Source organism: Ostrea edulis, chromosome 1 (assembly GCF_947568905.1).
Source record: "Ostrea edulis chromosome 1, xbOstEdul1.1, whole genome shotgun sequence".
In the NCBI taxonomy this organism is placed as follows: domain Eukaryota; kingdom Metazoa; phylum Mollusca; class Bivalvia; order Ostreida; family Ostreidae; genus Ostrea; species Ostrea edulis.
Window position 1 is genome coordinate 47,227,093 of NC_079164.1, and position 27,781 is coordinate 47,254,873.

General features: G+C 35.5%; 2 protein-coding genes across 2 annotated transcripts; one reads left to right on the forward strand and one right to left on the reverse strand.

The window, feature by feature from the left end:
- Positions 1-18,926, forward strand: LOC125652337 (uncharacterized). The gene is made up of 23 exons (XM_048881454.2): positions 1-128; positions 420-531; positions 2,364-2,495; positions 3,707-3,820; positions 4,344-4,463; positions 5,462-5,575; positions 5,818-6,105; positions 6,232-6,450; positions 6,654-6,797; positions 7,143-7,262; positions 7,552-7,689; positions 7,773-7,892; positions 10,969-11,085; positions 11,315-11,446; positions 11,627-11,746; positions 13,205-13,330; positions 14,024-14,149; positions 14,330-14,449; positions 14,590-14,721; positions 14,835-14,960; positions 16,970-17,092; positions 17,897-18,031; positions 18,396-18,926. The coding sequence occupies exons 2-23, from the start codon at positions 447-449 to the stop codon at positions 18,527-18,529; spliced, it is 2,985 nt and encodes a 994-aa protein (XP_048737411.2). The 5' UTR covers positions 1-128; positions 420-446; the 3' UTR covers positions 18,530-18,926.
- LOC125647939 (annulin-like) lies at positions 18,762-27,781 on the reverse strand. The gene is made up of 15 exons (XM_048874842.2): positions 27,493-27,781; positions 27,167-27,409; positions 26,746-27,015; positions 25,789-25,907; positions 25,047-25,160; positions 24,376-24,550; positions 23,711-23,855; positions 23,477-23,580; positions 22,685-22,847; positions 22,460-22,563; positions 21,441-21,523; positions 20,551-20,755; positions 20,015-20,175; positions 19,797-19,936; positions 18,762-19,525 (listed from the first exon to the last, which is right to left on the reverse strand). Exons 1-15 carry the CDS (start codon positions 27,779-27,781, stop codon positions 19,354-19,356), a joined length of 2,487 nt encoding a protein of 828 aa, XP_048730799.2. The 3' UTR covers positions 18,762-19,353.

The following is a 27,781-nucleotide window of genomic DNA, read 5'->3' on the forward strand; positions in this document are numbered from 1 at the left end:
GTAAAGAAATGTTGGGGCATCAATCGATTCAAAATATATCATAAAAAACGGGAGTGAAAGATTTCATTACTTTGGGTGTCGTATTTAACACTTTACGTTAACGACACATTGGATATACGGATTGCGAGGTTAGTTCCTAGTAAATATGATTAACAAAATATTAAAGATATATGTTTATCATCTACGCTTTTGTCTAACGAAGATAAAAGAAATTCAAACATTGATGAGATGGAGAAAAAAGATTGTAGAATTCAGCAGTTTAAATGGTTGTTGTAATCATTTTTTTTTAAACCATGTAATTTTCATACATATTTCCACCGTCAACAGAATGATACCCTAAGTGGTTATGACGTTATAAGATTGAAAGGTATATAAGTGTATCGCGCGTCCTTTCTAATTGGAATTTTGTATGTGTTCAGAATGATGCAGTGAGACAGCCGGAGAAGATGATTTTACCCCTATGGCTGATAGCTCTCGTCAGCTATGGTCAGTCAGATGCCAGTAACCCTCTCATATTTGGAGGGGCACAAGGTAACAATAATTGTTTTTCTATTTGGACAATCATAATAAACGGACTAGCTTTTTTTTTTTTTTTTTACAACTATGTACCGGTACAAACTCATGATTACATTAATATTCTTAAATGAAATAGAGAAACAAAAGAAATATAAGTAGCTATCCAACTATCTGCATGTAGAAATGACCTCCAATAATAATTCTCAAAAACATGGTCCATAATTACTATATGTTAGCGACAACGTTTATGTCGTTGTTATATATTTGTTTTACGTCCTATCGAGAATTTTTCACTCATGTTAACACGTCACCAGCTGTAGGTGAAGTACCACAAATTTAGACTCACGTGTATGCTTTTTTGGTTCTGAAACATGTGGGTAGGAAGTCAGATTATGACAGACTAATGAAAAATCGTATTCCCTTTTATGTCAATACTTGTATTTCATATAGGGGTAGTTAATAAATGATGACCCTGAATTACATGCAATCCATACATACTGGAGTTGGTGTTCAAAACATGCTCTAAGCAGGTGCCCCTTTCTCACTTTGATTTTCTCTCATTTGGGCTATATCCGCACCACCCAAACCCCATCAGAGTACCGTGTGAGGGGATTTAGACACTGATTTTGACTGCGGATAACTCCGTTTACCTGATCAGGATATGGGGCTCACGGCGGGTGTGACCGGTCAACAGGGGATGCTTACTCCTCCTAGGCACCTGATCCCACCTCTGGTGTGTCCAGGGGTCCGTGTTTGCCCAACTATCTATTTTGTATTGCCTGTAGGAGTTATGAGATTGATCGCTGTTCGTTGTCTTCGCCTTACAATCAAGAACTCTGTCGGCCATTCTTAAAAATCTACCTTACATCTTGGGACATCCACCTTCCCTCCCAGCTATAGACCTTTTGCTGGACCATGTAGGTTTTCGTCTGAATTTCTTCAGCAACTGACCAAGTGTCTTAGTTTCGTATTTGCTTGCACCCATCTATATGCTAGGATTCAGGGTGACACGCCTATATGTTGAATATCACCTTTTTTATTAAGCACTCGGCTACACTTGACATGTGTCCTAAAATTATTTTTACACAAGTAATATCACTTCGAATAAGGGGTATTTCCATTTCTCAAGGAAATGACCGGAACTATAGTGCCTAACCATTCCCTTTGCTACCTCATGGACGTAACAGTGAGGGTTATCATACGTGCCAATGCCTGTCGCGACACGGGACCTCCATTTTAAAGGTCATATTCAAAAGACCAGTGATTCTCACTTCTAAATGCCGAGCGTTTGGCGTAGGAACAATCACTTCCAATATTTACATCTGAGGCTTGACGCGGCCATGCCACGAGCAGAGCTGGAACTCATAACCTTCCGGTTACGAAGCGAACGCTCTACCACTGAACTACCGCGACCGATTGAAAACGTGTGTGGGGCACATCTATACTCGTAAAAAAACGTTTGTTCCTGTTCGATGAGTTCATCGTTTTACAATTCGTCTCAGCAATCTGTAATAAATTTTAAACATGAATATCTATCATTTATATGTTTAGTACTCCTGCAATATAATTTTTCCCTTAGCTATGTAGAAGATTTTAGGTCTATCAATTCATGGTTTATACGTACTCTTTAATAATAACTATCTGTATATGCGTCCATGTGCATGTTTGTCCAATGTTTGATATGGTTAGTAAATCTTATAAGTCCCCGTATATTGAAAGAGATTGTAAACCAAATTATATGTTCACGTGTATTGCAAAAAGTCTTTGTACGTTTTATGAAATTGTAAACCTACCTGTCTGATTATGATATGTTTAGCACTCTTACAATAACTAGATGTACATTTTAGGAGACTGTAAACCCATCTGTCCATGTTTGATGGATGGTATCAACTATGACCATGGAGAACAATGGAAGAAAAAAGGATACCCCTGTACCACTTATGAATGCTTCAACGGATTTTACAAAGCTATCAAAGAAGGTCCACCATTACCAATGCTTAACTATTTATCTATGTCTATACCCACACGTCTTGATGGAAGTTCGGGTATACTAGTATATTAGTATCGTTGTTGTCCACGTCTGCAGTCCATCCATCTGCTCGTCAAGTTTTCTTGTCAATGGACCTTACATTTTAAGAAATTGTGAAAACATCCTTTTGCAGATGTACAACGAGGTATTGGAATCTTAAGTTCAAATGTCCTGATACTGGACAATTGGGGTCAAATTCTAACAAGCGACCGTCAATGAAACTCGTTTAGGGTTTTGATTTTGAGAAAGAGTTGTCGTTTTAGGTTGTAGGTGTGCACTATGGTTTCCAATGCAGTAACTGAAATAACGATATAATTTCTGGTTAAATTTCGACAGAAGGCAAGTTCAGTCCAGAGTACATTACACTATGTACCCAAGAAATTTAAAACTTGCGTGGACTATACATGTTAAAATGCATAGCATAATACAATGTACTTGGCTCAGATGTTGTCATGGCCTATATTTGACAGTTGAATGACCAAGTAAAATATTTTGTAAAGCCTTTATTCACAAATAACTTCCTCTTCAAGAAAGATGAATTGTACAAGAGCATACCAGATGAATTGGGTAAATATCGTCAAACCTATTTTACGTGTATTTGCTTACTTCCCTTGACACCTGATTCCTACTGTGGAGTGTCCAGGGGTCCCTGTTTGTCCAACTCTCAATTTTATATTCTTTATAGGAGTTTTGAGATTGACCACTGTTCGTTATCTTCACCGTTTTCATACTGCAATTGGTTTATGTTCTCCGGATAAATGATCAAACTAAATTTTGGAGACCAGGTTCAATTCCTGGTATCTATGTATGCCATACTGATAAAACTTTCATAAATGATGCTTATTGGGATCGATGCAGAATCAATCAGACTGACTTCTGATATGTGGTGGACTTATTTTTGGACTAAATCATATTCCAAGTTACTGAACAAAAGATTCTACATAGGATCGAGACATGAGAAAATATTTCGTGTGTTCAAATATATCAAAATTTCATGATTTTCATAGGCAAACATCAGGATGCGGATGTTATAGTCTTAATTATTTGTAAAAGCTTCCTTCGTTTGCCAAGAAAGAGGGGACTAGCATGGTTTATTGATACTGCATTGGTTGCTATTAATATGATGAATGTGTTTAGTCGTACTGTCAATGTATTTAACAGGCTGTGATTACAAAGGAACATGTAAGAGCTCGGGAATCACCTGGACGGAAAATTGTTTTACATATAAATGTGACACTTCAGATGATATATCCCACTACTCTTTAGTGGAAGGAGGTAAGATGTTACATCAATGACAGTGGCAATCTTTGATGGAGGAAGGTAATATGTTTCAATGACAGTGACAATATTTGATGAAGGAAGGTAAGATGTTTCAATAACAGTGACAATATTTGGTGGAGGAAGGTAAGACATTTCAATGACAGTGACAATGTTTGATGAAGGGGGGTAATGTGTTTCAATGACAGTGACAATATTTGGTGGAAAAAGGTACGATCAGATGCTCAATGTCAGTGAGAATATTTGGTGGAGGAAGATCAAATGTTTCAATGACAGTGACAATCTTTGGGAGGTAAGATGTTTCAATGACAAAGTCTTTGTTGCAAGAATATAAGATGGAGGAAGCTATTTCAAAAACTGTCGTTCTTTTCATATTTTCCATTTTACAGAAAATAAACTGAAATAATCTTCATCATAGAGTGAAACTTTTATCGCATGGAACTTTATCCAAGATCTGTGTTTTGCCTCTTTGCTGGGGGATTGTGTTGTGATACTAATCGTCCCAGTATTATAATGACAGGTTGCTTAGACTCTTATGGTAACTGCCGAGCTGTTGGAGAGAGGTTTTCTCAGAACTGTAATACGGTTGAGTGTCAAGTAGTGAATGGATCCTGCTTCCATTTGGTTACAATAACAAAAGGTAAACAAATACGATTTCGTAATTGGCATACAAAAACTTGATGCAATGTATGACAAAGCACACTATAACACATATCTTATACACTGCAAAGGTACTACTAGACAATTCTTGATAATAACTAAATCATATATATTATCATATACCTATCACATGTCCTTGTGTCGATACTTTGGGTTTTACAGATTGTAATCTGGCTTTCCGGAGCAACACACTGAGGACAACCTCGACTTGGACTATAGTCCTTACCATCATGACGACATTTTATTTCTAAAAATGAATTTTGCTTAGTACATGAGGCAATCATAGCCGAATAACATCAGTGCGTACCCGAGTATATTAGACAGTGGCAGACTATTTTCTGTCTCTTTTAATATAATAATTCCATTTGTAATTATCTCATTGAAAGGAGTAGATTTGCTTTCAGATAAATAATTTCATTTTATGTTTTGATAGCTTATATTTTTCAAAGATTCTCCACCTTTTCCCGCCACCATATCCTAAAATTCCATCACCTCTGACTGGAAGCGGGATTAAGATTGAAGGGACGCAATTTTAGTAGGCTGTTACTATAGTTACCATACTATATTTACATACTATTTTAATAGTTCCAGTCAAATTCATCCTTAGTTTTTTAACATCTTCAGAAATTGACGTCACAATAGCGTCAATGCAAGTTTATGTGAGAAGTCATTGACCGCGTTACAAACAAAGGAATACACACACACACACAAATTTCCTTTTATTTTTGTCGTTTTGCTAATCAGGTCATCTATACATGCTATACGACAAAAGTTATCATTACTGTAGTAAGTTGGATCACGACTCGATGATAGGAGCGGATCAATGGATCAAACGCGATGCTTCGCGTCTCGTTTTATTTAATGATCCACGCCTGTCAAGTCGAAGTGATCAGAATCCTCTAGTAATGATATATATTTACATCCTGTCTAAACGTTAACCAGGTTTCCAAATGCATACAAATGTTTCTTCTAAAACAGGGTGCATCTTTGAGGGAGATTGTCGGACTTTGAACTCATTCTGGCATGACGGCTGTTCGGTGTATCAATGCATGCAGACTCCGGGGAGTGTGACGTACCAAAAACTTACTGACGGTCAGCAGCAGTATCCTTAATTACGTAACCTTATACATACACTATTAAATACGTCAGTATACGACGGTGTATAAATTATCTGTATTAAGAAAACTTAAATTCTAAGCATCATCTGTGTCAAATAGCAGGGTTTTACATCACAAGAAATACCAATTAAAATATTTAATGGAAAGTTAAATAAACCCGTATCGGGTGTATGAACGAAAAGAAACTATATGAAGAACAAAATACACATGTTGTAGAGGTAATGTACTGGCCACAGGGACCTTATGGCTTGCTGATGCCGGAGAATGGATGTCCTGACGACATTCCGTCAGCCTGGAGCAATGGCAGCCGACTCCATTATAGCAATGGACGCTCCATGCCGTCGTTCTCCTTCCATCTTTACGGCAATTATTCAAAGATAACTTTCCAGCACTTCTTCTGCATTCATGATCATCCGGGTGACCCTTTCCTTTTGCCTCGATATCAAACCTACTGGGACGCGGGGAAATATTGCATATTCAGGGTGTCAGGGCAGTGTCCAAATGGTTAGATTCTGCGGGATGATTTTTTTGCTAAAAGAACTAAATGCCAGTGTTTTCTTTTAAAACTTATTACTGCAAACACGAAAAAAGCAATGACGTGGTTTAATAATGAACATTCTACTTTTGAAGGATTTCAGGATGGTTTTATCGGAATGGACGACCTAAATGGTTTGGAATTCATGCAGACCATGAATGGATCGGTCCCTGACGGGGTGTATGATAAAGACACAGGGTTTTTCTTCTGTTGTCGATTCGATGGTGACATCGATAATCCAATAGTTTTACCAAAGGATGAACCATTCGTTTTATTTAAGGCCAATGGTAGCACTGATTGCCAATCGGTGCGAGGTAGGTATATTATAATGTACATTGCAGCTTCTTTATTTAATGTCTGATACTTTTATATATATATATATATATATATATATATATATCCATCTTAATTGATTATCTATATATATAATTTCCATCTTCGTCCTTGTGACTATCTAAAGAAATATTAGTACATGTAGAATATAGCGTAATGTTATTTATGTGTGCTTTCTCCTAAGGCATGGTTCACCAACTAGAGTTTTTCTTGTTTGATGATGAGAATATCAATACCAAACTGTATCAGAATGGTTCTCTGCCGGAAGTCAAACGTGCAACAAACAACACTGTCATCTATTTCTGTTACTACACACCTATATCTTGTGGTATGGTAATTCTTTGTCATATCCGATTTATGGTTTCTGTACTCTAAATCCTTTGTTGCTGGAATCTGTTTGAAATAGTATTTTTTTCAAATACTTTCATGTTATATTGTCAACATCTACATGTATACTGTTACGTGGTTATTTGTTTACTGTACGATTCTATCAATACCTGTACAATCTTAAAATTCAAAAGAAATTTTGGCCAAAATTTAGACTTTTTACATAGTGTATATAAATTTAGATTTCACATCTATTATCACTGATTTGGCTTTACTTACCATGATCGTTGCCAGGGATGTCTTTCTCCCAATTTTATGCAGTTGTATATTCATTTTGCGATTTCAGGTTGTGAAGATGAAAATGGAAACATGATAAAGTTAGGTGAAAAGGTCCAAAAGAACTGTGTGTGGTACCGGTGTAAAAGATTCCAAAATAATCTACGTTACCTGGAGGTTATAAAGGGAGGTAAGAGAGAAATTACAGACTTACTCAGTTAATTCCCTGTTTGCGACATTTATGTCCACTGTGCTGTTCAAGTCCACTTAAATTCCTTTACAACAATAACTTCTGAAATTACCAAAAGGATGAAAGAGAACAGCATTAAGATTACAAAAATAGTAAGAAATATGAATTAAAAAGGAATGAAAGAAAACAAAAACTTCAGTCTTTTTCGTAAGAAAATAAAGGTTGGAAAATTTTCAATATCAACTGTTTCTATTTTTTGGTAAAAATCGCTTTACTTCAACAAGAATAGGTTGTTCGTTGAACGGGAGATGTGTATCAGAGAACAAAACGTGGACGGTTACGAAAGGAGAAATGTGCAGTCATTACATGTGTATCAGACAGAGGAGCGGACCCTTTCCAAAGTACTTCATAAAAAAGCTACACGAAGGTAGGGAATGTTAGTCGTACAATCGGATGTAAGTAAAACAATGATCCATCAAAAATACAACAACTAAAGAATCTATCCTTTAGGCTGTATTGATGGGGGCTCCTGTCGAGGGCTGGGATTCAGTAAAAGACGTGGCTGCTACGAGTTACAATGCAGATTTCATCCCCAGGTGCAAAGACCTTACTACAAACTCGTCCGTGCAGGTGAGTCTTTACCTGATAATAAAATCCCTTTAAAAAGTTGGATTTTTTTTCAGAGAACGTACAATCAATTCTTTACTATATGAGATTGTGTAGAATATATTTACAGAGTTTAGATAAAAAGTGATTTCGCTCACATATAGCCAGTCTCAAACCAAAACATATCCTTTCTTGATTATCTAGAATGGCAATACTGTCTGTATTAAACTTTCGTACTCCATAGCTAGTAGTTCCATGTTACTGTGTTGTGTAAGCTAAGTTCTTTAAAGTATGGAACTCTGGGATCGTATTAGAATGCTCAGAAAAGACAGGTAGTCACAGGTGATGCACGTAAGAGAGAGAGAGAGAGAGAGAGAGAGAGAGAGAGAGAGTATCAAAATTATCTTGAATTATATTTATAAGAAATCCTAAATGACAAGTATGTTAGCAATTTTATAGCATTTTGTGAACATTAGAGACTGGTTTTATATACATGTATTGTAATATAAGGCACTTATTATGATTCTAAATCGATGAATTAATAAGAATGAATATTTTCTAGGCGAAAATACTTCGTGCTATGTGTACATAACAAATGTCATGTAAATTTCGGATTGATTGGGTAAAAATACAAATACATCGCGACAAATCAAAGGATTCAGATAGGAAAAGATATTGACGTATTTGGCGTCAGAGGGTTGCACATTGATCGAACTGGGTGTGTCAAGAATTAAAACCCTATTCAAGTTTGTCAATCCATAGAGAAGGTTTTTTCAACAATAAAATCTTATTTGTTATTGTTAAAGAAATTAAAAAAAACTTATATCAACATTATATATAGTTTATCATGCATGAACACGTTTTGTTGACAGTTTAGAGTTAGGTATTGTAAAATAAGTACAAATTCATATATCTATTCGTGCCCTTGACAACAATTGAAGAATAACTATTTGATGTGGTGCCCTTCTCGATGTTTTGATTTGATAAATGATGGTTTTATACACCTTTTTTACAGAAATATTCATTTATAATTCATCTTTGTTTTCGATGTATTTGTGGAAATTATTCTTTCCCTATGGACTTCAGTGTTAAAGTTTTTATGCGATTATTTCAAAGATGATTACTACTTTTGAAAAATATATTGGCGAATTATTTTCATTTGCCAACTTTCAGATGGACTTAAAGGATGTAATAATCTAAATTACCATAGATCGATAAAAAAAAAAAAATTCAGAAATAAAAACTGATTAAAGAAAAGTCATTATGGATGAATTATTACGATGAATCATTTTAAGGCTGTAGTGACCTACTTATGTACATCGCCAAGTATTTAAAAAAAATATCATTTTGGATTGATTACCATAATCGCTTATGTAACAATTACATTTTTGATATACTGCAGGTATACGATAGTTATACAACCACTTATTATCACTGCATGGGACTAAGAGTATCGTCTAACTTGCTATCCAGCCTCGCCATTCTATTAGCTCACCAGACCGAAGGCCTGGTGTCCGTCTGTTGTTGTCTGTACATAATTACATTGTTAGGTCTCTTCTCCAGAATGGTTTTATACCCAAGGCTGAAGCGCTATACATTGCTCATGTTTGTCTAGTGTTGTTACTTTTGGAACTATTCGAATTTCAATATTGTCACCATAGCGTGTGATTTAATAACACAATTTCGATTTTTTTCCCAAAACGACTAATATATTATCGATCACCATAAAACGTTTCAGAAATTGAAGATCCAAATATTAATATACCCAGCGTGGCTTTCAATTTGCTTAATTGTTTAAGCCGGGTTAGCAATTCAGGCTCACGATAGCCTTTTGTATCACGTAAGAATTCAAATGACCTAGAAAAATCCTCAGGTCTCTATATGTGTAATATACTGAAAAAGTTACATGTATATAACATGTCCGCAAGAAAATCTTTTAGGGCTACGATGCATAGCTCATTCTAATCTCATTTACTGTATCTATATCTCATTCTAATCCCATTTACTATATCTATATCTCATTCTAATCTCATTTACTGTATCTATAGCTCATTCCAATCTCATTTACTGTGTCCATAGCTCATTCTAATCTCATTTACTATATCAATGGCTCAATTAAATTTCATTTATTCTATCTATATCTCATTCTAATCTCATTTGCTGTGTCCATAGCTCATTCTAATATCAATTACTGTATCTATAGCTCATTCTAATCTCATTTACTGCATCTATATCTCATTCTAATCTCATTTACTGCATCTATATCTCATTCCAATCTCATTTACTGTGTCCATAGCTCATTCTAATCTCATTTACTACATCAATGGCTCATTTAAATTTCATTCATTGCATCCATGACTCATTCTAATCTCATTTACTGTGTCTATAGCTCATTCTAATCTCATTTACTGTATCCATAGCTCATTCTAATCTCATTTACTATATCAATGGCTCATTTAAATTTCATTCATTGCATCCATGACTCATTCTAATGTCATTTACTATATCCATGGCTCATTTTAATCTCATTTACTATATTAATGACTAATTTAAATTTCATATACACTGTAATGTATCCATGGCTCATTCTGATCTCATTTACTATATCCATATCTCATTCTGATCTCCTTTAGTATATTCATATCTCATTCTGGTCTCCTTTACTATATTCATACATGTAGTTCATTCTAGTATCATTTACTGTGTCCATGGCTCATTCTAGTATCATTTACTGTGTCCATGGCTCATTCTAGTATCATTTACTGTGTCCATGGCTCATTCTAGTATCATTTACTGTGTCCATGGCTCGTTTTAATCTCATTTACTCTATCCAAAGCTCATTCTAATCTCATTTACTGTATCTATGGCTCATTGAAATCTTGGTAGTCTGAGATAGTTTTTATGAATTCAAAGTCTTCGGGGACAGGAGGGACTGAATACGAAAGAAACGACATCTCTTTGACAACTACGAAATTATAAACTACCGATTATAGCCCTATTATTCTGACACATTAGTCCTTTCTGTTTTCAAACATTTCTAGTTCATGAGAGACAATTTAAAATCTCTACTATGACAAACAAAATGTTCGTTACTATTAAGGTTGTAGTGACGGAATGGGCGGATGTTTGGCAATCAACACGACAAAGGTCATTAACTGTATATCGTACCGCTGTGAGAGGCATTCCTCCAACTGCGGGCTAGACTTCTATAAAGGAGGTAAGAATTCTTCTATTGGTGTTATAGTAATAATATCCCAAAATCTTATCCACTCACTTCTTCTTGTTCCAATTATATTCCTGTCCAAGACACTTGTTATTTTGACGCATTTCTGATTATATAACTTTATTGACGAAGAGATTGTTACCGACAGCTTTACAACGGTAATGTTAAAACATAGATTTAATGTGTGATAAAAGTGAGAATTTATTTTAACAATTGATAATAGGATGCAATGATGGAGGAGAATGTCATGACGTAAATACCACGTGGACAAGCAAAAGCTGTCACGTGATGAACTGTAGAATGACAGCCACCAAGTCGGGACCTGTGAGAATAAAGACAACCATAAAGAAATATGGTAAAGTCATTACTTCTTATAACAAAATGTTTGAATTTTTTTAAAGCTGAATTCACAGAGTATCTCCATTGTTTATGTTATCCGTAAAAATCACTTAACATGTCTCTTATTTGTTTCTTACCAATTACGATGACATCTATCATTGAATAGACAATTGACACATTCTGTGTACTGTTTTAGCCTGCAAATTTTACGGAAAATGTTATAAAGAAGGACAAATCGTGAAAGCCAGCTGTGTGACGAGACAATGTAAAGTGAACAGGGAAAAGAACACAGTTACAATGGAGGCCGTACACGCTGGCAAGTTTATCATAATAACCACTGAAAGTTCATCTATAAAAACTTCTATACATGTATTAATGATGATGTGGTACATTGACTATATAACTTATATAACTGATATTTCTATTTCAAATTCACGCTGTCCAGTCAGATATGAGCGATAGGACATGCTGTTACTGATTAAAGCCTTAACGCAATATACATGTAAGCTGTAACTGACGGTATTTTTTAAACTATTAAATTATGCACCAAATAACACCTATCGGTATATCTAATATAATTCCGAAGATCTGAAGAAAAATTCAGCAAAATATACAAGGGGATATTGTTTAAGAGCACACCTACAATTAGCGTTTTGTATATACCGTCATGCGTTGTACACAGTGACATGGGAACGATGATTGCCGAACAGAATCAGGTTGCTGAAACCGAGGTCATATACTACACGTTCATTTGTTTTAAAATATTACATCGTTTCATGAATGACAAGAAGTACTATAAAAGTAAGAAAGTAATAATATATTACACAAATGTGCCATTAAAATGAAATTTTAATTGTGAATTTGCTATAAAAATTGGCATGTTTTTAAAAATTATTCACAAATTGACACGGGCTCAGTGCCTCTCTTTTGCAATGTTCCGAACTAGGCTATGCACATCGAAGATTACGAGCAGGATTACTGAGAGGATGACAATAATTCACGAATCGACATTTTCTGCTGATTTGACGAGTTTGTTGATTCAGAATCACTTGATTCTATGAATTTATATATATTCAATCACAAATGTTAGATATTTGTTTTTGGTGGGTTTTTTTTTTAAATTATTATTTTTCAATTTATTTACCGTCAGTTAGAGCTTGTATTGCTTTAAGTGAAAAAAAAATTTAATGATAGTTCGGGGGAAAAATACCATATGGACTGTATTTTTCTTCACGGCATTTTATATACAATTGTTTTATGTGCCCTTTCACCAGAAGCTTGGGGGGGGGGGTAATTTTGCATTCTTTTTCTTTTATAGAGTTCAATGTTAAACTCGAAGAGCAAAATTTTTAAAGAAGGTGACCATTTTTCTAAAATCTAATACCTGATCATTTCCTATGGTGATGTCCTTCAAAATAATACTGTTTCCTGTCATTTCATTTTTTCATTTTTAAGGGCATAAGGATAATGGATACCTAAGCAAATATTGTTTCTTCTTAAGCTTAGATTTTCCTTAGCTATATATCTGATCCCACCTGTCCAGGGATCCGTGTTTGCACTACTCTTAATCCTGTATTCTTCATAGGAGTTACGAGATTGATCGCTGCTCGTCATCGTCACTTGTTTTTTTGTTTTAAACATCGAATGATCTCATGTTGGTCGTGGAAGGTTGTACATTTGTACATGCACCTTAATGAAGAAATTAAAATTATCTTTAATCATCCTATATGAAACTCTTAACAACGAATACGATATCAGCTTTCTTTTCTTTCAGATTGTAAGGTCAACGGAGAGTGCGTCCCTGTCAATACAACGTACAGAGACGGATGCTCTGTCAAGCGATGCTATTGGCGAAAGCAAGGGAACGTTTATACCTCTGGGAGTGATGTCGTCACGTTTGGTAAACTTCAATGAATTCGATATCCCACTTGCTTTGGCTCCATGAACTTGACTGTTATGTGTATTACCGATATTGCTTATCTGAACTTATTCTGTTTTACGTCAACAGCGTGCGCTTATAGAAATTTTTAAAACTCCGCCGTCCAAAAAGAATTAAGTCACGAATAGTAATTATTTAAGTAAGAAAATTTTAAGAAGTTGATATTTATGACATATTGTCAATGTTACAAAATAATGCATTTAAATATTTGATTGATCTTTTGTATGCGAGTTATTTTAGTATCAACAAAGCTATACCACCAATCTCTATATCCATTGCCCTTTACTGAATTCAAACACCAGCCTCATTGTGGTTTTACAAGAATGTTGTAAAACTCGAGAAAATAACTGAAATGTAAATGAGGTGCGAACGATAACTCTGGATAGAGACTGCTACTTTACTTTTTTTATTGCTTGATAGTTCCACTCGGGTACACTCCAAGTAAAAAATTTGACAGATCATTTAGAAAATGTGTTCATTTTTTTCACCTTTAGAAACGTTTACTACATGTAAAACGTAATATTTATTTAGGTCAGTCTAAATATCGAAATATGAAGTATTGACCATAAACAAGGGATTACACAAAGATGTCGCAAAGCTGATCAAATCTAAATGGCAACAATTACGTATGCCGACTGAAATTCTTTATTGCAGGCTGTAAATGGAAAGACAGCTGTATTAATGAGAGCGAGATACGACAACATGATTGTACTCATTACATCTGCCGGGTCTCTCAGAAAGGACGATACAAACGCACAGAGTTGGCTGTCTACAGTCAAGGTCAGCAATTCTCCTCACGTCGTCATTCTTATCAACGAATATAAGAATTGTTTATTTTTAGAATAGATCATTATAAGTGTGTAATTACTTCAGTATTTCCTATCCATATTTATCAGTTATAGTTTGTATTTTAACCATCGTAATTAAAACCTTGACAATGGCAAACAATATTTAATATAGATTGCAAGGACAAACAAGGAAAATGTATTTCCGTCGGAAGTCAGAGTGATGGACAAAACTGCAAAAAAGTTAAATGTGTGTCTAGGAATGGTTTATCGATGCTGGAAAACATAGCAACGGGTTGGTAGAGAGATTTTAGATAGAGCTGATACATGTATATCAGTATTTTTCAAATTAAAGCAAGTCCTTCTTTGTGCGAAAAACAACATGCGAATACATTGGTATTTGTGAAAGAATTTAGCATGTTGTCACTATTTCAGGATGTTTAGACAAGAAAGAATGCAGAGAGGACGGGGGGAACTGGACACATCCCGGAAATTGTGTCACCTACGGTTGTCGCATAAAAAGTCAAAATGGTGGGCTTTATCCTCAAGTACAAATTGTAAACGTTGGTAAGTCCCACTGTGAAAATCTGAACTGCATGACTTGGCAACATTATATAGACAAATTGAAATACCAAAAAGAATTTTCCAGCTCGTCCAGTACATGATGTTCTTAAATTTAGGATGTCAGATGGGTGGTGTTTGCTATAGTGCTGGAGAGACATGGGACTCGGGGTGTTTGGAAAGAAAGTGTGTTGTCAAGAGATCAACGAAAGGTTTCTCCCGCTCAATAACGGCAAAACTAAGAGGTAAAAGTGTAATATCGCGAAAATGTATGGTTCAAATTATTTGTTCTTGATTATAGTTTCAATTGATGTTTCCTTTGATGTCATCCATTTTACTGATATTTTAAGTGATACAATGCATGCTGTGAGACACAGTTAACAAAAAAATATCAATTGATGTATTTTGGAAAGAAGTATCGCGACCCAAAATTAGGTCGAAATAATTTATTTTGGAATGGCTTAGATATATGCATTTTTCAATCCTATCCTTTCAACCTCTAAAGGCCCAGGATCAGCAAACTTTGTGTTCATTTTCAAAGGGAGATCACTTTGATCTTGGAATGAAATGAATTATATGAAATAAATACATTACTTAATTATACAATATCATTTTTAAAAATTTTATGTACAATAATCTTGTAAATTGTTTAGATTCTAAAGCACTTAGACTGTAAGGTGATCTGTAAGATTAATATTTATACCGGCTACAGACCATATGTTGTCACTTTATTTGTATACGAGTATTTGTCTACAATTTGTTTTTAAGGTGGCTCACTACACCCTGAAATAGTTTTTCAAATCAGTACGAATTGATTTAATCACAAAGGATATGATGATATATGATAGGTATATATGCCAAAAAGGCAGAACAAATTTGGATATAAACATGATTTTCAAAACATATGAACAAAAGACTCTGCCGGATTTGAACTTCAACTCGAGATCTGCGGTTCACCAGCGCAATGCTTTAACCACAGAGCTACGATAATTGGCAAACAAATCGATCAATACAAATAATTTCACGTAACATTTAAATCGCCATCTTGTGACGTAGTGTCATAAAAAGTATAAGCTTTAGTGTAGTGAGCTACCTTAATAATTGAAATCAATTTAGAATCTAAAATATTCGTTACTTGCCATCTGTTTGTAAGATTCGAATGCTTCACGTCTTAAGGTGAAGCATTTTGTAAACCTACATCAATATAAACATAACTTCGAAACTTGAGGTCAGTGTCTCGGATAAAATATGGATTACATCAGTCTGCTTCATGTAAACCTTTCACTTTGCAAACTTCTTCCAATGGAAATGATTAGATTTAACCAACTTTCCACTATAAAAGCATTTAGGTCAGGTAGATCGTTCGTTTCGTAACCGGGAGGTCGTGAGTTTGAGCCTTGCTCATGCCATGGCCATTTCGAACCGAAGACGCAAACATAAATAGTTATTGCTCTTTCGCCAAACGCTCGGCAGTTAGAAGTAAAAATTATGGGTCTTTTGGATATGACCTTAAAATCGGAAGTGCCATGTCGCGGCAGGCGCGCTAGCACGTTAAAGAAATCTTACTGCTACGACCCCGAGCGCTATGCATAGGTCTGACTTGTGGTACTCTAGAGCTGGTGACGTCTGAACACGAGTGAATGTATTACAGTACCGAATTCAAATGAAATTTATTTATTTTACAAGTTATTCTCGACGGGATGTAAAACAAATAAAAGCATTTCTAGCAAGTTTGTACACATTCTTTCACTGGGAAAATAAGAAAGGAATCGGGAAATGTAAAATATGTGAAATGAAAATTCTGAAATGTCAATTCATGCCAAACGACAATGATCAATATTTAAAAGTGTTATCTTTCTTTTTTTATTTTTCCCCGTTTATATATTTAGATCACAACGTTGAGCATTTAAAACTTGTCATTAGTTATTAAAACTTGAATACAATTTGCATGTGTCCTTATCTTAAAGGACCTACTTGTCATCTTTTACTATTCCATGTGCAAAATAAATCTATTCTCCTATCGTTTAGAATCAAAAACAAGCAAAAAAGAAAAAGAATAAAGAATTGACCATAAAATCATAATGTGTTGCTCATTCTTATTCAATGTAACTTTATATGTTACTCGGTTATATATGCCTAATCAGCCAAATCGTACAACAAAAGAACCGTCAATGTGCGTCAAAAAGTTCCGGACTGAGCCTAAGTGAGTGGAATCTTGCAGTTCATGCAAACAATCTCTGAATATGTTTACTAGGGTGTACTGTCAATGGGAAGTGCCTGGAGATTGGATTCCAAGAGATGAGAGACAAATGTTTGAACTACGCTTGTATGCTGGATAAAGTATCGAAACGACCCGTGTACAAACTACTTAAAGGAGGTAAATTAAAAATAAACCCTTTCTGTTTTGCTTCAGCATGCAAATAGCTTTTAAAATCCGAAGTTCGGAAACTAGCAAGGATATAGTTTGCTTTATACGCAATTTTTACTTTGTCTATTTGCTTTTCTTACCGTCAAAACTGGCTGGTTTCAAATTCCGCTATTTTGATAAAGAATTGCTTTGAAATACAGTTTATACACAAAATATGTACTTGAAATGTACTAATAATTTTGTGTCTTTGTATTTTGGTTTTGTTTTGGAGGGATATTTGGTTGGGTTTTTTTTTATTATTTTGGTTGGGGGGGGTTCTTGTTTTGTTTCGTTTTTTTTAATGTAATTTTTTGATTCCCTCCTGACTGAAAACAAAAATATATACTCTGGGCTACCATAGATCTATTAGTTTTGAAAGTAAGAAAATGATCAACCGTAGAATCGCAGTTGAGCGCCAATTTTTCTCTTTTATGAAATATCAGAAATCACATGTTCCTAGACAACTGGTGCCATCTCTAGTGTGTTCAGGGATCAGCGTTTGCCTTACGCTTAGTTCTGTATTCTTTATAGGATTTATGAGATTATTCACTTTTCGTTATCTTCACCGTTAATCGTGCACTCTTTCAGTTTTTCCACCTTTCCACCATGTGTCCAGTCATCTATATAAAGATAATATTTCAAATAGTGATGTTCTCATCTTAATCGTTGATCCACACCATACTTAATCAATGCATTGATTTAAGATTTAATATATATATATATATATATATATATATGATAAGACGAAACAATAATCTTAAATTACGATTTAAGCATGCAGAGATTTAGACGGAAACTGTCGCGATGTTGGTGAAGAGTGGAACCACCTCTACAAACCTAACAAAGTCTGCCTCCGTCTAAAGTGTGCGTACTCGGGCGGAGTTTATCGAATTTCTACACTCAAAATACGTAAGTTGAAAGCGCGCCTCTTCTTCCATATTTAAAATGATACTATAGATTGGAAAATTGATACGATGGTTTTAATTTCACTATGATCAGGATTTATCGATCATCCGCGAAATTAAACCCATAGTGAATAATTCATTAAAAGTATTTCAATGCTTTCGTAAGCAAATTTAAAAGTTGGCATTCCTATAACGTAAAATTAAAACAATGCGATTACAAGTGTCCTTGTAAGAAAGCGCGAAATTTTAGCACCGTGGAATTAAAGCAATGAACACTAATCAGTTTTGAATATTTCTAGGAACGAAATCTTATACGTATACAATATGTATTTGTAAGAGGTAGATTTTTTTTTATTTTTTTTTTGTAGTGTGTAAAGATAAAAATGACAACTGTAGACAGCAAGGAGAACGTGGATTTCCGGGAATGATCGGAGGGCGGACCTACAAGAACTGTCAGTGTAAAGCCTATGGTCGCCAGTCAAGACTATCATGCTCTCCTTAGGATTATGTCAATTTCAACAACGGGCCAATCTACATTATCTATATTTTTTAAAATTAACACGAGAAATTAATAATCCCTAGGAAATTACTTTCTCGTCTATCACAAACTGCAAAACTGTATTTTGAGGAGGAATATTATATCTCTAATTCCTTTTTCTCCCCGAAAAGCTACAGTTTTTCAGCTTGTCTGTTACAAATGCAAAGCTTGAGGGAGAAATATATTTTTTTGAAAATGACAGTTATATTCATATATCGACGTCATTACGATTGTACTGCAATTTCATATGCATGTACTTGCAGTACACCGTTGAATACATATATTGTCAGAAATTGGTTTCAAAAGTTTATTCTATGTGAATTATTTGTTGAATTGTTATAAATCGAGATACAATAAGATATAGAAATATTACTTGGTTGTTTACACAGCAGAAGAAGAAACAAAATACAATACAAATGTACAGATCATTTTCGCCCCACTGTTGTAAATACAAGCTATCATGATATAAAACTATAGCATGAAACCTAAGCATAAAGTATTCTTATTCAGCATGAAAGACAAATACTGAAACAAAATACCGACTTATGTAGAAAATATTACACAGCAGAGTGCATTATTACAAGACTTCAGTGTTTCCAAAAAGCTTTTGTTGAGATATCTGGATTGCTAATTGTCGGGAATTTACACTGAAAAGAATTCGTAATGTCATATTTTGACACTATCCATGTACGATTTGCGATGCTTGATTAATTATAAAACAGGGATATTAAAGGTTTACTGGGGAATTTCCTTTGATCGTTTTGGCACTGTTGATGTTGATCTGCCTGTTAAAAACAATCAAACCGATATCCGTGTTTAGGCATGGACACCAACACGTCAACTGTTCCATTGACATCATCTATTTGGTCACTGTTGAAGGTCACAGTAATTTGCTTCCGGCCAGGTGTTCGAGGAGTCATCGTCATTTCCGCCACCCACTCGGTCCGTGCTGCGACGTCACTATAATTTTAAACGTTACGAAAGTTAATGTACAAAGTCACTTCGATGACCATTATGCTTATTCTTTGATTTTGTTTAATATTGGATAAATTTTAAAATGTTGGCAGCTAAAATGTGCACTTTGATATAGCTTCATATAAGAACGATGCACATTTCTCATCACAATTTTTTAAGAGACAATAAAATTTCTAGATGCCATTTCCTATTAACAAAGTCGGAAAATGTTCGTCTCGTAAAGACATTAAATCTTTAAGATTGAATTAAAGCTGACCTGATTCTCTGGTCAAAGTCCCCGTCTATCCCCGGTCCGTCCACGCTAATGGAGCAGTTCCTTAGAATAGAATTCAACGGGTTTCGGAATCGAAGGCGGCACAGGAATGACTTGTTAATCTCAACCGAGGAAGACAGCACCTACAATTCCAGAAGTATGTTAACTATATCGTGATATCTCACTATATTGTAATCAGAATAATGTTTGTGTATATTCACCTGAATGTCCATTTCCGGTTTTCTAAGTCTGAAATCATCGTCCCAAGTCACAATCTGTCCCGTTTCCTGAACTTCAGCCACAACAGACACTTTAAGGGCGACATTTTCACTTATTTTGTTCAGATAATCTGCGGCCAGGATTTCCATAGACATCTCCCCATCTGTAAATCAGTGTAACAATTTACAACATTCCTTTAGTCTGGTATTCAGGCAATATATACAAATGCAAGTGCGAGTTATGTTAAACGTGAAGCAATTTAACATCTACTGCTATAATGCTTTTAATAATAATCAGCAACAATTGTGGCCAGTTGTATTTCTTTAGTGCAGTGTGAAAAATATCAACCCGAGTAATATTCATCATGGTCAGTCATAAACAGTATATACGTAGTTTAATGAACATAACTGAATTGAATATATTAATACGAAACTATGACACATCGTATGACTTAAAAAGGAATAAATTCGGCAATATTCAAATATTTCTATCATCATACAGACAATGAACACTCTTAATAACTTAGCTAGTAACTGACTGGATGAAGGTGGAACCGGTATCTGATAGGACTGCTCCTTGATTTTTTGGTGCCGCAACCCCGTATATAAGATCGCCTCGCACATCATCTTGGCGTTGATCGTTCTATTCTGGGTCCCAGTGTTGGTGAAAGAAAAACTCACGACGAAGTCTTGTCCCAGATTAATGTAATTTCTGTCCACAAAACCATGGAACCGAACATCTTCCTAGATAGATTTGTTCTCTTTATGTATGCAGGGCTTCTATGATTTATAAACAAGTTTGAAACACTTGCATGCAGTCCTTGAATAATCCGCATACTAGAAAACTTACTTAGTGCGAACATACAATGTCATGCTTTATCAATTTTAAACTTAACATAAATTTACATCAAATAACGATATTCTTTTTCCTTTCTCAGTGACCGTCAGTGTTGCGAGAATTCCATCGTTATCGAAAGCAAGTTGTTAGACTTGCATAAATGGTGTTATATATATATATATAATTCAATAAAAAAAGCAGGAAAATATACAGTTCCAAAATATATTTAAATCACTAGCGCTTTCTGGATTTTAACATCCATCCTCGGGTGAATACAAATTAATAATTATCATTATTAATTTGTATTCACCTGAGGATGGATGTTAAAATCCAGAAAGCGCTAGTGATTTAAATATATTTTGGAACTGTATATTTTCCAGCTTTTTTTATTGAATTATTTTGACTGTGTGATATCAACTCTTTCTTTTTGGATTATATATATATATATATATATATATATATATATATATATATATAGGTACTTTGACACTTTCATTCATCATAGCTGAATTGACGTGCCGTTATGCATATACATGACTTCATTTAATTTCGTGGGCATACCCAATGACGATCTTATAAAATACTACTTACCACTTTGTCTTCGTTGATGTAGGAAGTAGCACTATTTCGAGAACGACTGGCCTTCTTAACTGCAAGTCTTCCTCGGGAAGATGCTGAAAAATATTGTAACAAACAGTAACATCATATATTTTTCATTTGAGTCAGAGAACACTATAAACTGTTTGGGCCCTTGCCTCGATGTGGAACAGACCCTTTTGTGACCCCTGTCTGGCACCGTGGGTACGATTTCAATAGGCTTGATTCTACATCATGTGTCGATCTGTAAGGTGAGTGTTACCTATGACAAAGGTGGTCTGACGTCACAAGATGATGGTCTATCAAATGACATTTGATTACACTGAGATACGATTTCAATTTTGGTAAAATAGTTTTAAATTTGACTTACGTCGCTCCAGTATGGAACAAGAACAGTTCATTACAAAAGGGGCGACTATTTTTGGATGGTGCATGGTTAAAAAGGCTTGTCAAAGATTATTTGATCACATGTTCATAAAGCATCCTAATCATACATCGTCACACACCAGACCAAATGCAAATGGAATATCATTTTGGATAATACTGTATGTGTATTTATATTAGCGAGATTCAAGTTTTAGCGGATTTGGTGGTGAAGTAAGAGTGCTAATTTATAGTTGCTCTAAATTATGAAAATCTCTATTTATCCATTACCATACATCGAAGAAGTGCTAAATCATGATTACGCTAAATAATGCATTTATTTAGATCCGACTGCGCTAAAATTTGGATACGCTAAATTACACATACAGTAATGTAAACTGCATAACGCCTCATCCACACAATCTATCCGTGATTATCAGTATGATGTTGATTTAGAAAAACTTGATGAAATTGCTCTCAGAACTCTTTACCATTTATACTGATATGGCATGAATATAAATAATTTACAATCTGATTAAAACCAGATCCTGAGATCCGCTCACTTAGATCGCTACACTAGTGTAGCGATTGTGAGCGGATCTCAGGATCTGGTTTTAATCAGATTGAATAATTTATGTTTTCTAATTTACCGTCTGGGTATTTGTAATCATTTGTAACATCCTCACGAATCCTAGACCTGTCTCCTCTAACTGGAAGTCCATCAGGAACTTTAGTGCTGATATTTTTGCCTATTCTAATTATACAAAAACTTTGAATTAGGGGGAAATAGTTCGCAACTGAATGTCGATTGAAATCGAATAGCGATTTAAAAGCATGTATAATGATTCAATCGTTTATGAACAATATATACTTACGCTGCTGGATCTAGACTAACTATGGACCATTTACCGCCTTCACCTCGAGCCCAGACAACTTTATCAGCGTTCACTTCAGCGAATACAAACGGTGTGTCATACAGAAGCTCACACCTGCCTTCTTTGATAGCTTTAAGTGATGCTGGGCCACACTGGTTAAAACCTTCAACAAATATTATGTAAGGATTGCAAATTCCGTGGATTAGAGTAGTGCACACGGTATGCTCACACACACAAAAGAGCAGTGTATAATAGAAATGGCATAAACTAATATGTTTTTCAGTAAATCTATAGTACACGAAAATGGACAATACAAAAACTTCCGGTTATTAACTTCGAATTCCTTACAGGGTAGATATCTAAAATGCAACACTAGAAATTTTTCTGTAAAAATTATCTCCCTTGGGATTATTCTTTGGTCTACTGGTGCAGAATCTATTTTACCAAAACTTGTCTTGCAGCTACCATTGATGGTGATTTGTGATGTATTCTATTGTTAAACTATCTTGTATTGCGTATAATAAAGCATTGATTAATCACTAGAATTTCATTATATATTGTTTAGCATAGTTTCCTCCATACCATTATTGAATACATTCATTTATCAATTTCATGTTTGTAATAATTACTGCGATTTGTCCGGAGCTCTTTATACCCCAGTTTGTAGCGTTTTCTCATCATTCAAAGCACTCCCTCTGGTTATTGATACTGTTATTTTTTCCTATCCTTGTGTAACAAAATGTCATCAACTGACTACAATTATTAAGCAACTCTTCCAACTGCTTGCCTTACCGGAACTTTCCTCTTGCGGAGTTGCGTCGATTATCTGCCATCCGCCATATCCTGGTGGAAGATCGGGCCGTTCCATCCAAGCCTCATTCCAACAATGGAAATTCCTGGAAATCAAAGTTTTGAAAAATAGTAATAGAGCCATTTGCTTGATATCACCTCAAACTGGTGCTAGGGATTCCCATGATGGATGTTTTCCCAATAGTGATCGAAACATGAGGAACAACTCTAGCTTACCAGATGCTCTCCCGCTCATGGTTCGGTGGCACCACCTCTCGTCTGGTTGCGTCTACGTATACGTCTATCTTAATGTTACCGTCTGTGTCATGGGCTGAGGAGAAGTTCGTGATGGCGCGACACGGAATTCCTAGAGCTCTACAAACTGGTTACAAATTGGGTGAAACATAAAAAGAAAACGGACAGTACCAAAAATCATATTCACTACAACTGATTACAACATGCAATGAAGAAACAGGTACAAATACATGTACAATGTAGTGGATAATTGGCGTGATCTTCCGTGATTTTGTTTTTTAGAAGTATCCTCTTAAAAGGAAAAAACTGACCTATAACATTCTAATCAAAAACAGTTAAAACACAGATATTTTCAGTGACCACAAACTCCCGCCAAGGCTACTAACATCTTATAAGATTTTTAAACATAAATCTTATCTGTCTTTGTATGCAACTGTTATAAAGAGCCATTTATCAACGATTGCTTGAATAGACATCTTAGTAATCGTAAATCTCAATCGCATATCACTTTCACATCTTATTGGTGATAATACCTATCTTTTGTGAAAATTGAAATAAAATCTACGGAGTATCTTGTCCACATGTAAAAATTAACACACAAATCGATCATAGTCTCCTTGGCGGAAGTGTCTACTCGGAGCACTCACTTGTGGTCACGATTCCTGCGAATGTGAAGCACTGCCCCCATTTTACCGGCTTCTTTGAGTTAACAAACTGTCGTAGGATGGACACACTTCCGTTCCAAGAAGAGGGATTCTTTCCACCGCTATAGTTGCCGCTCCAGTTTCCCACCAACACCCCATTGTCCTGATTGACATTAACCTAGAAAACGATGCTTGTTATATCGTTGCATTAAAATTGCATATATCGCAATATTTTCCTATAGACATAAAACCCGGAAATTGCGTAAGTTACATTTGACATGCAACATATAGATAAACAGATTAGGATGATATATATAGCGATTGTTAGGCCGTTCTCGGCACATTGATTTTGACAACGGATTACTCCGTTTACCTCATCAGGACATAGGGCTCACGGCGGGTGTGACCGGTCGACAGGAGATGCTTACTTTTCCTAGGCACCTGATCCCACCTCTGGTATATCCAGGGTTTCGTGTTTGCCCAACTCTTTATTTTGTATTTCTTATAGGAGTTATGAGATTGATCACTGTTCGTATCTTCACCTTTCATCCTTGTAAACTGCAACGCCCATGCTACACCCATTTGTTGTACTCTTTAAAGTACAGTGTATAGGGATTATTATTATTATATGGACAAAAGACACAAGGATTTCCTGCGATATAGCAATTACTTACAATCTTGGAGATTGTTCTGGACACTCGGATTGGGTTAGACATGGCGTAACCGAAAAGAGAGTCGAATCCTAGCTGAACACACAACAGGGAAGCTTCCAGAATCCCGGACTCAAACTGAAAGAATTTGTTTAAGACTATAGTTCTACAACGGCTTTATAGGATGTTTGTAAGAGCAGTTCTCTGTAAGATATTTGTGAGGATACAGTTCTCTGTAAGATGTTTGTGAGGATGCAGTTCTATGTAAGATGTTTGTAAAGATACAGTTCTCTGTAAGATATTTGTCAGGACACAGTTTTCTGTAAGATGTTTGTAAGGACACAGTTCTCTGTAAGATGTTTGTAAGGACACAGTTCTCTGTAAGATATTTGTCAGGACACAGTTCTCTGAAAGATGTTTGTAAGGACACAGTTCTCTGTAAGATGTTTGTGATGATACAGTTCTCTGTAAGATGTTTGTGAGAGCACAGTTCTCTGTAAAATGTTTGTAGGGGTACAATTTTCTATAAGATATTTGTAAGGGTACAGTTGTGTAAGATATTTGTAAGAGTAAAGCTCTGTAGGATGTTGGTAAAACAACGATTTTGATATTTTTAATCATAAAGAAACCGATTTGTTTTGGGTTGCTTAACATATATGGGGGACTATTTTGGTTGTATATGCTATCGTATGTAACGATATGAAGTATCGTCCAGCGTGAGAGATGCATTGCTACTGATACTGCGCAGCTGATGATCAATAACTACCTGGCCGTAAAACCACGGCTTTTTGTCGATGTACTTGGAATCGCCGTTGAAGATAGCCCCGCTATCGTTTAGAATATATTCGTTTAGTTTGCTCATATCCGGGAAGTAAACATCATCCTCTGGAAATAAAGACACATTTACACGTACTTCAAATCTTTTTCCTCCATATATTGGGACTGGAGACTTTCGATCCACAAATATATAGATTTTGGGAGTGTGGCATACTTAATCACGGATTTCCTCGGACTTTACGCAATGAGTGAACTTAATGATAAGAAAGAAAGTTCCGCTATAAATCTCAGTTCTAACATTTTGTATGGTCGTCACAGTAACGGATCGAAAATTTTGAGATAATTAAATGTTCAGTTTTGACTTTCTTCAGCAAAATAACATACCAATGAATTTTTATTCTTCAGCAACATAACCTACCAACGAATTTTGATTTATCATTAAAAGAAAATATCAAAAGACTGTTGCAGAGATGGTCACTTAGAGTTGTAACCATGAAATTTTTCCCTTTTCCTATCAAATTCAAAATTTTATCTAATATTTCCATGGTAACGTCTATAACTTGTCATTACTCATTTTAATAAAAGCATAATACATATAGTTGTGTGCATTTTTAGTCAATTTTTCAACATAATGAAAAATTATACATGTACATATGTTAGTTATTGAACATTTCCTATTATTCTTGACATGGTTTTCTGATCTTGTTGCCATGAAAACATCTAAAAATCACTTCATTCCCCATAGTTTCTATGTATACATTGGTGTTCTAAGGTCAAGCTAAAATTCAAACACGTTCTTCAAATTGCGCCAAAACGGTCTTCTGAACCTTGTCTGCCTGTTATTGTAACCAAAGTATGGTATATAACAAGATGTATCGTTGTATGAGAAGAAAGTCTGCCATTATGCGTATCAAAAACGCTTGAAAATATGCTAATATATACATACCTTTACACCAAGGGTTAAAAAGTATGAATATGCTCTTTTTCAGGGAATACTTCAGTGCTTTAGGCTTTACGGAATCCGGCAAGATATTCTCCACCGTGAGTCGCCATTCTGCTACTATACAGTCTGCAGGTGGCGTTACTGAGACAACAATCTCGTAATCCTTGTGTCTGCCCTTCAGAACGGCGGTCCATTCGCTGGGACCGGCGGCTTTCCGTTCAGACTGCAACAGGCACTGAACATGGGTCCCTTTCCCAGGCTTTGGATTTGTGCCTGATCGATAGAGGTCACATTAGAATTAATGGGACCGCTTAGTGAAACCATTGCTATTGTTTATATGGTATACTATGCTCGTTTATTTTCAAACATGGATATTTGTGGTTCTTACAATTACTAGTATTATACTTGACCCTATAAAACATACCAGCTTTGAAAACCAATCTGATAGTATTTTTCTTGAAGTTGAACTTTTTGTCGAAGTGTAGAATAAGATTGAAAGGTTGTCCTCTCCTAATTACCAGCCCTCCTCCCTGTAACATGTCGTATTGTCCTGTATGATGTGATCGGCCATTCTCCTCGCTCAGAACGTCAATCGCAGAAATCCTCGCGCGTTCTGCAGAGACGTTACCTTCACCAGCGTCAGTTACATTAAAATGAGCTCTGTTGCCTAGATAAAATAATAAACCCAAAGCATTGGTAGAAGTCATTCAGCAATTGAGATATCATTCAAACTGATATGTTACTGTTTACCTGGCACGTCTGGCTCCGATGGAAACGACGTGTTCCAGTCTGTCATGGGTCGTGTTGTGCCTACCCATTCTGGACGGTGAATTTCTGAAGTATGAGGCGGTGGCACTGATGGAGACCTTTCAATGTTCACCGGAATATTGTAAGTTCGATTGCGAAATGACGGCGCACGGTTAAAGAAGCGCTCCCTGTAAGACGGACCTCGAAAAATATCGCCTTCTGACATGCGATGATCTGTAAATGCTGGGAGGTTTCTGAGTCTAGGGTCCCAAGTTTGCGGATCGTAAGTCAT

Excerpts from the sequence above, each read along its gene's own strand:
- LOC125647939 (XM_048874842.2), bottom strand. The coding sequence starts at position 27,781 with ATGACTTACGATCCGCAAACTTGGGACCCTAGACTCAGAAACCTCCCA. Across the intron at positions 27,016-27,166 it reads CAGATTGGTTTTCAAAGCTG|GCACAAATCCAAAGCCTGGG; the intron begins GTATGTTTTATA and ends TCTATCGATCAG. Across the intron at positions 23,581-23,710 it reads CATGAGCGGGAGAGCATCTG|GAATTTCCATTGTTGGAATG; the intron begins GTAAGCTAGAGT and ends TTTGATTTCCAG.
- LOC125652337 (XM_048881454.2), top strand. The coding sequence starts at position 447 with ATGATTTTACCCCTATGGCTGATAGCTCTCGTCAGCTATGGTCAGTCA. Across the intron at positions 11,086-11,314 it reads GCTAGACTTCTATAAAGGAG|GATGCAATGATGGAGGAGAA; the intron begins GTAAGAATTCTT and ends AATTGATAATAG. Across the intron at positions 14,961-16,969 it reads AATAACGGCAAAACTAAGAG|GGTGTACTGTCAATGGGAAG; the intron begins GTAAAAGTGTAA and ends TATGTTTACTAG.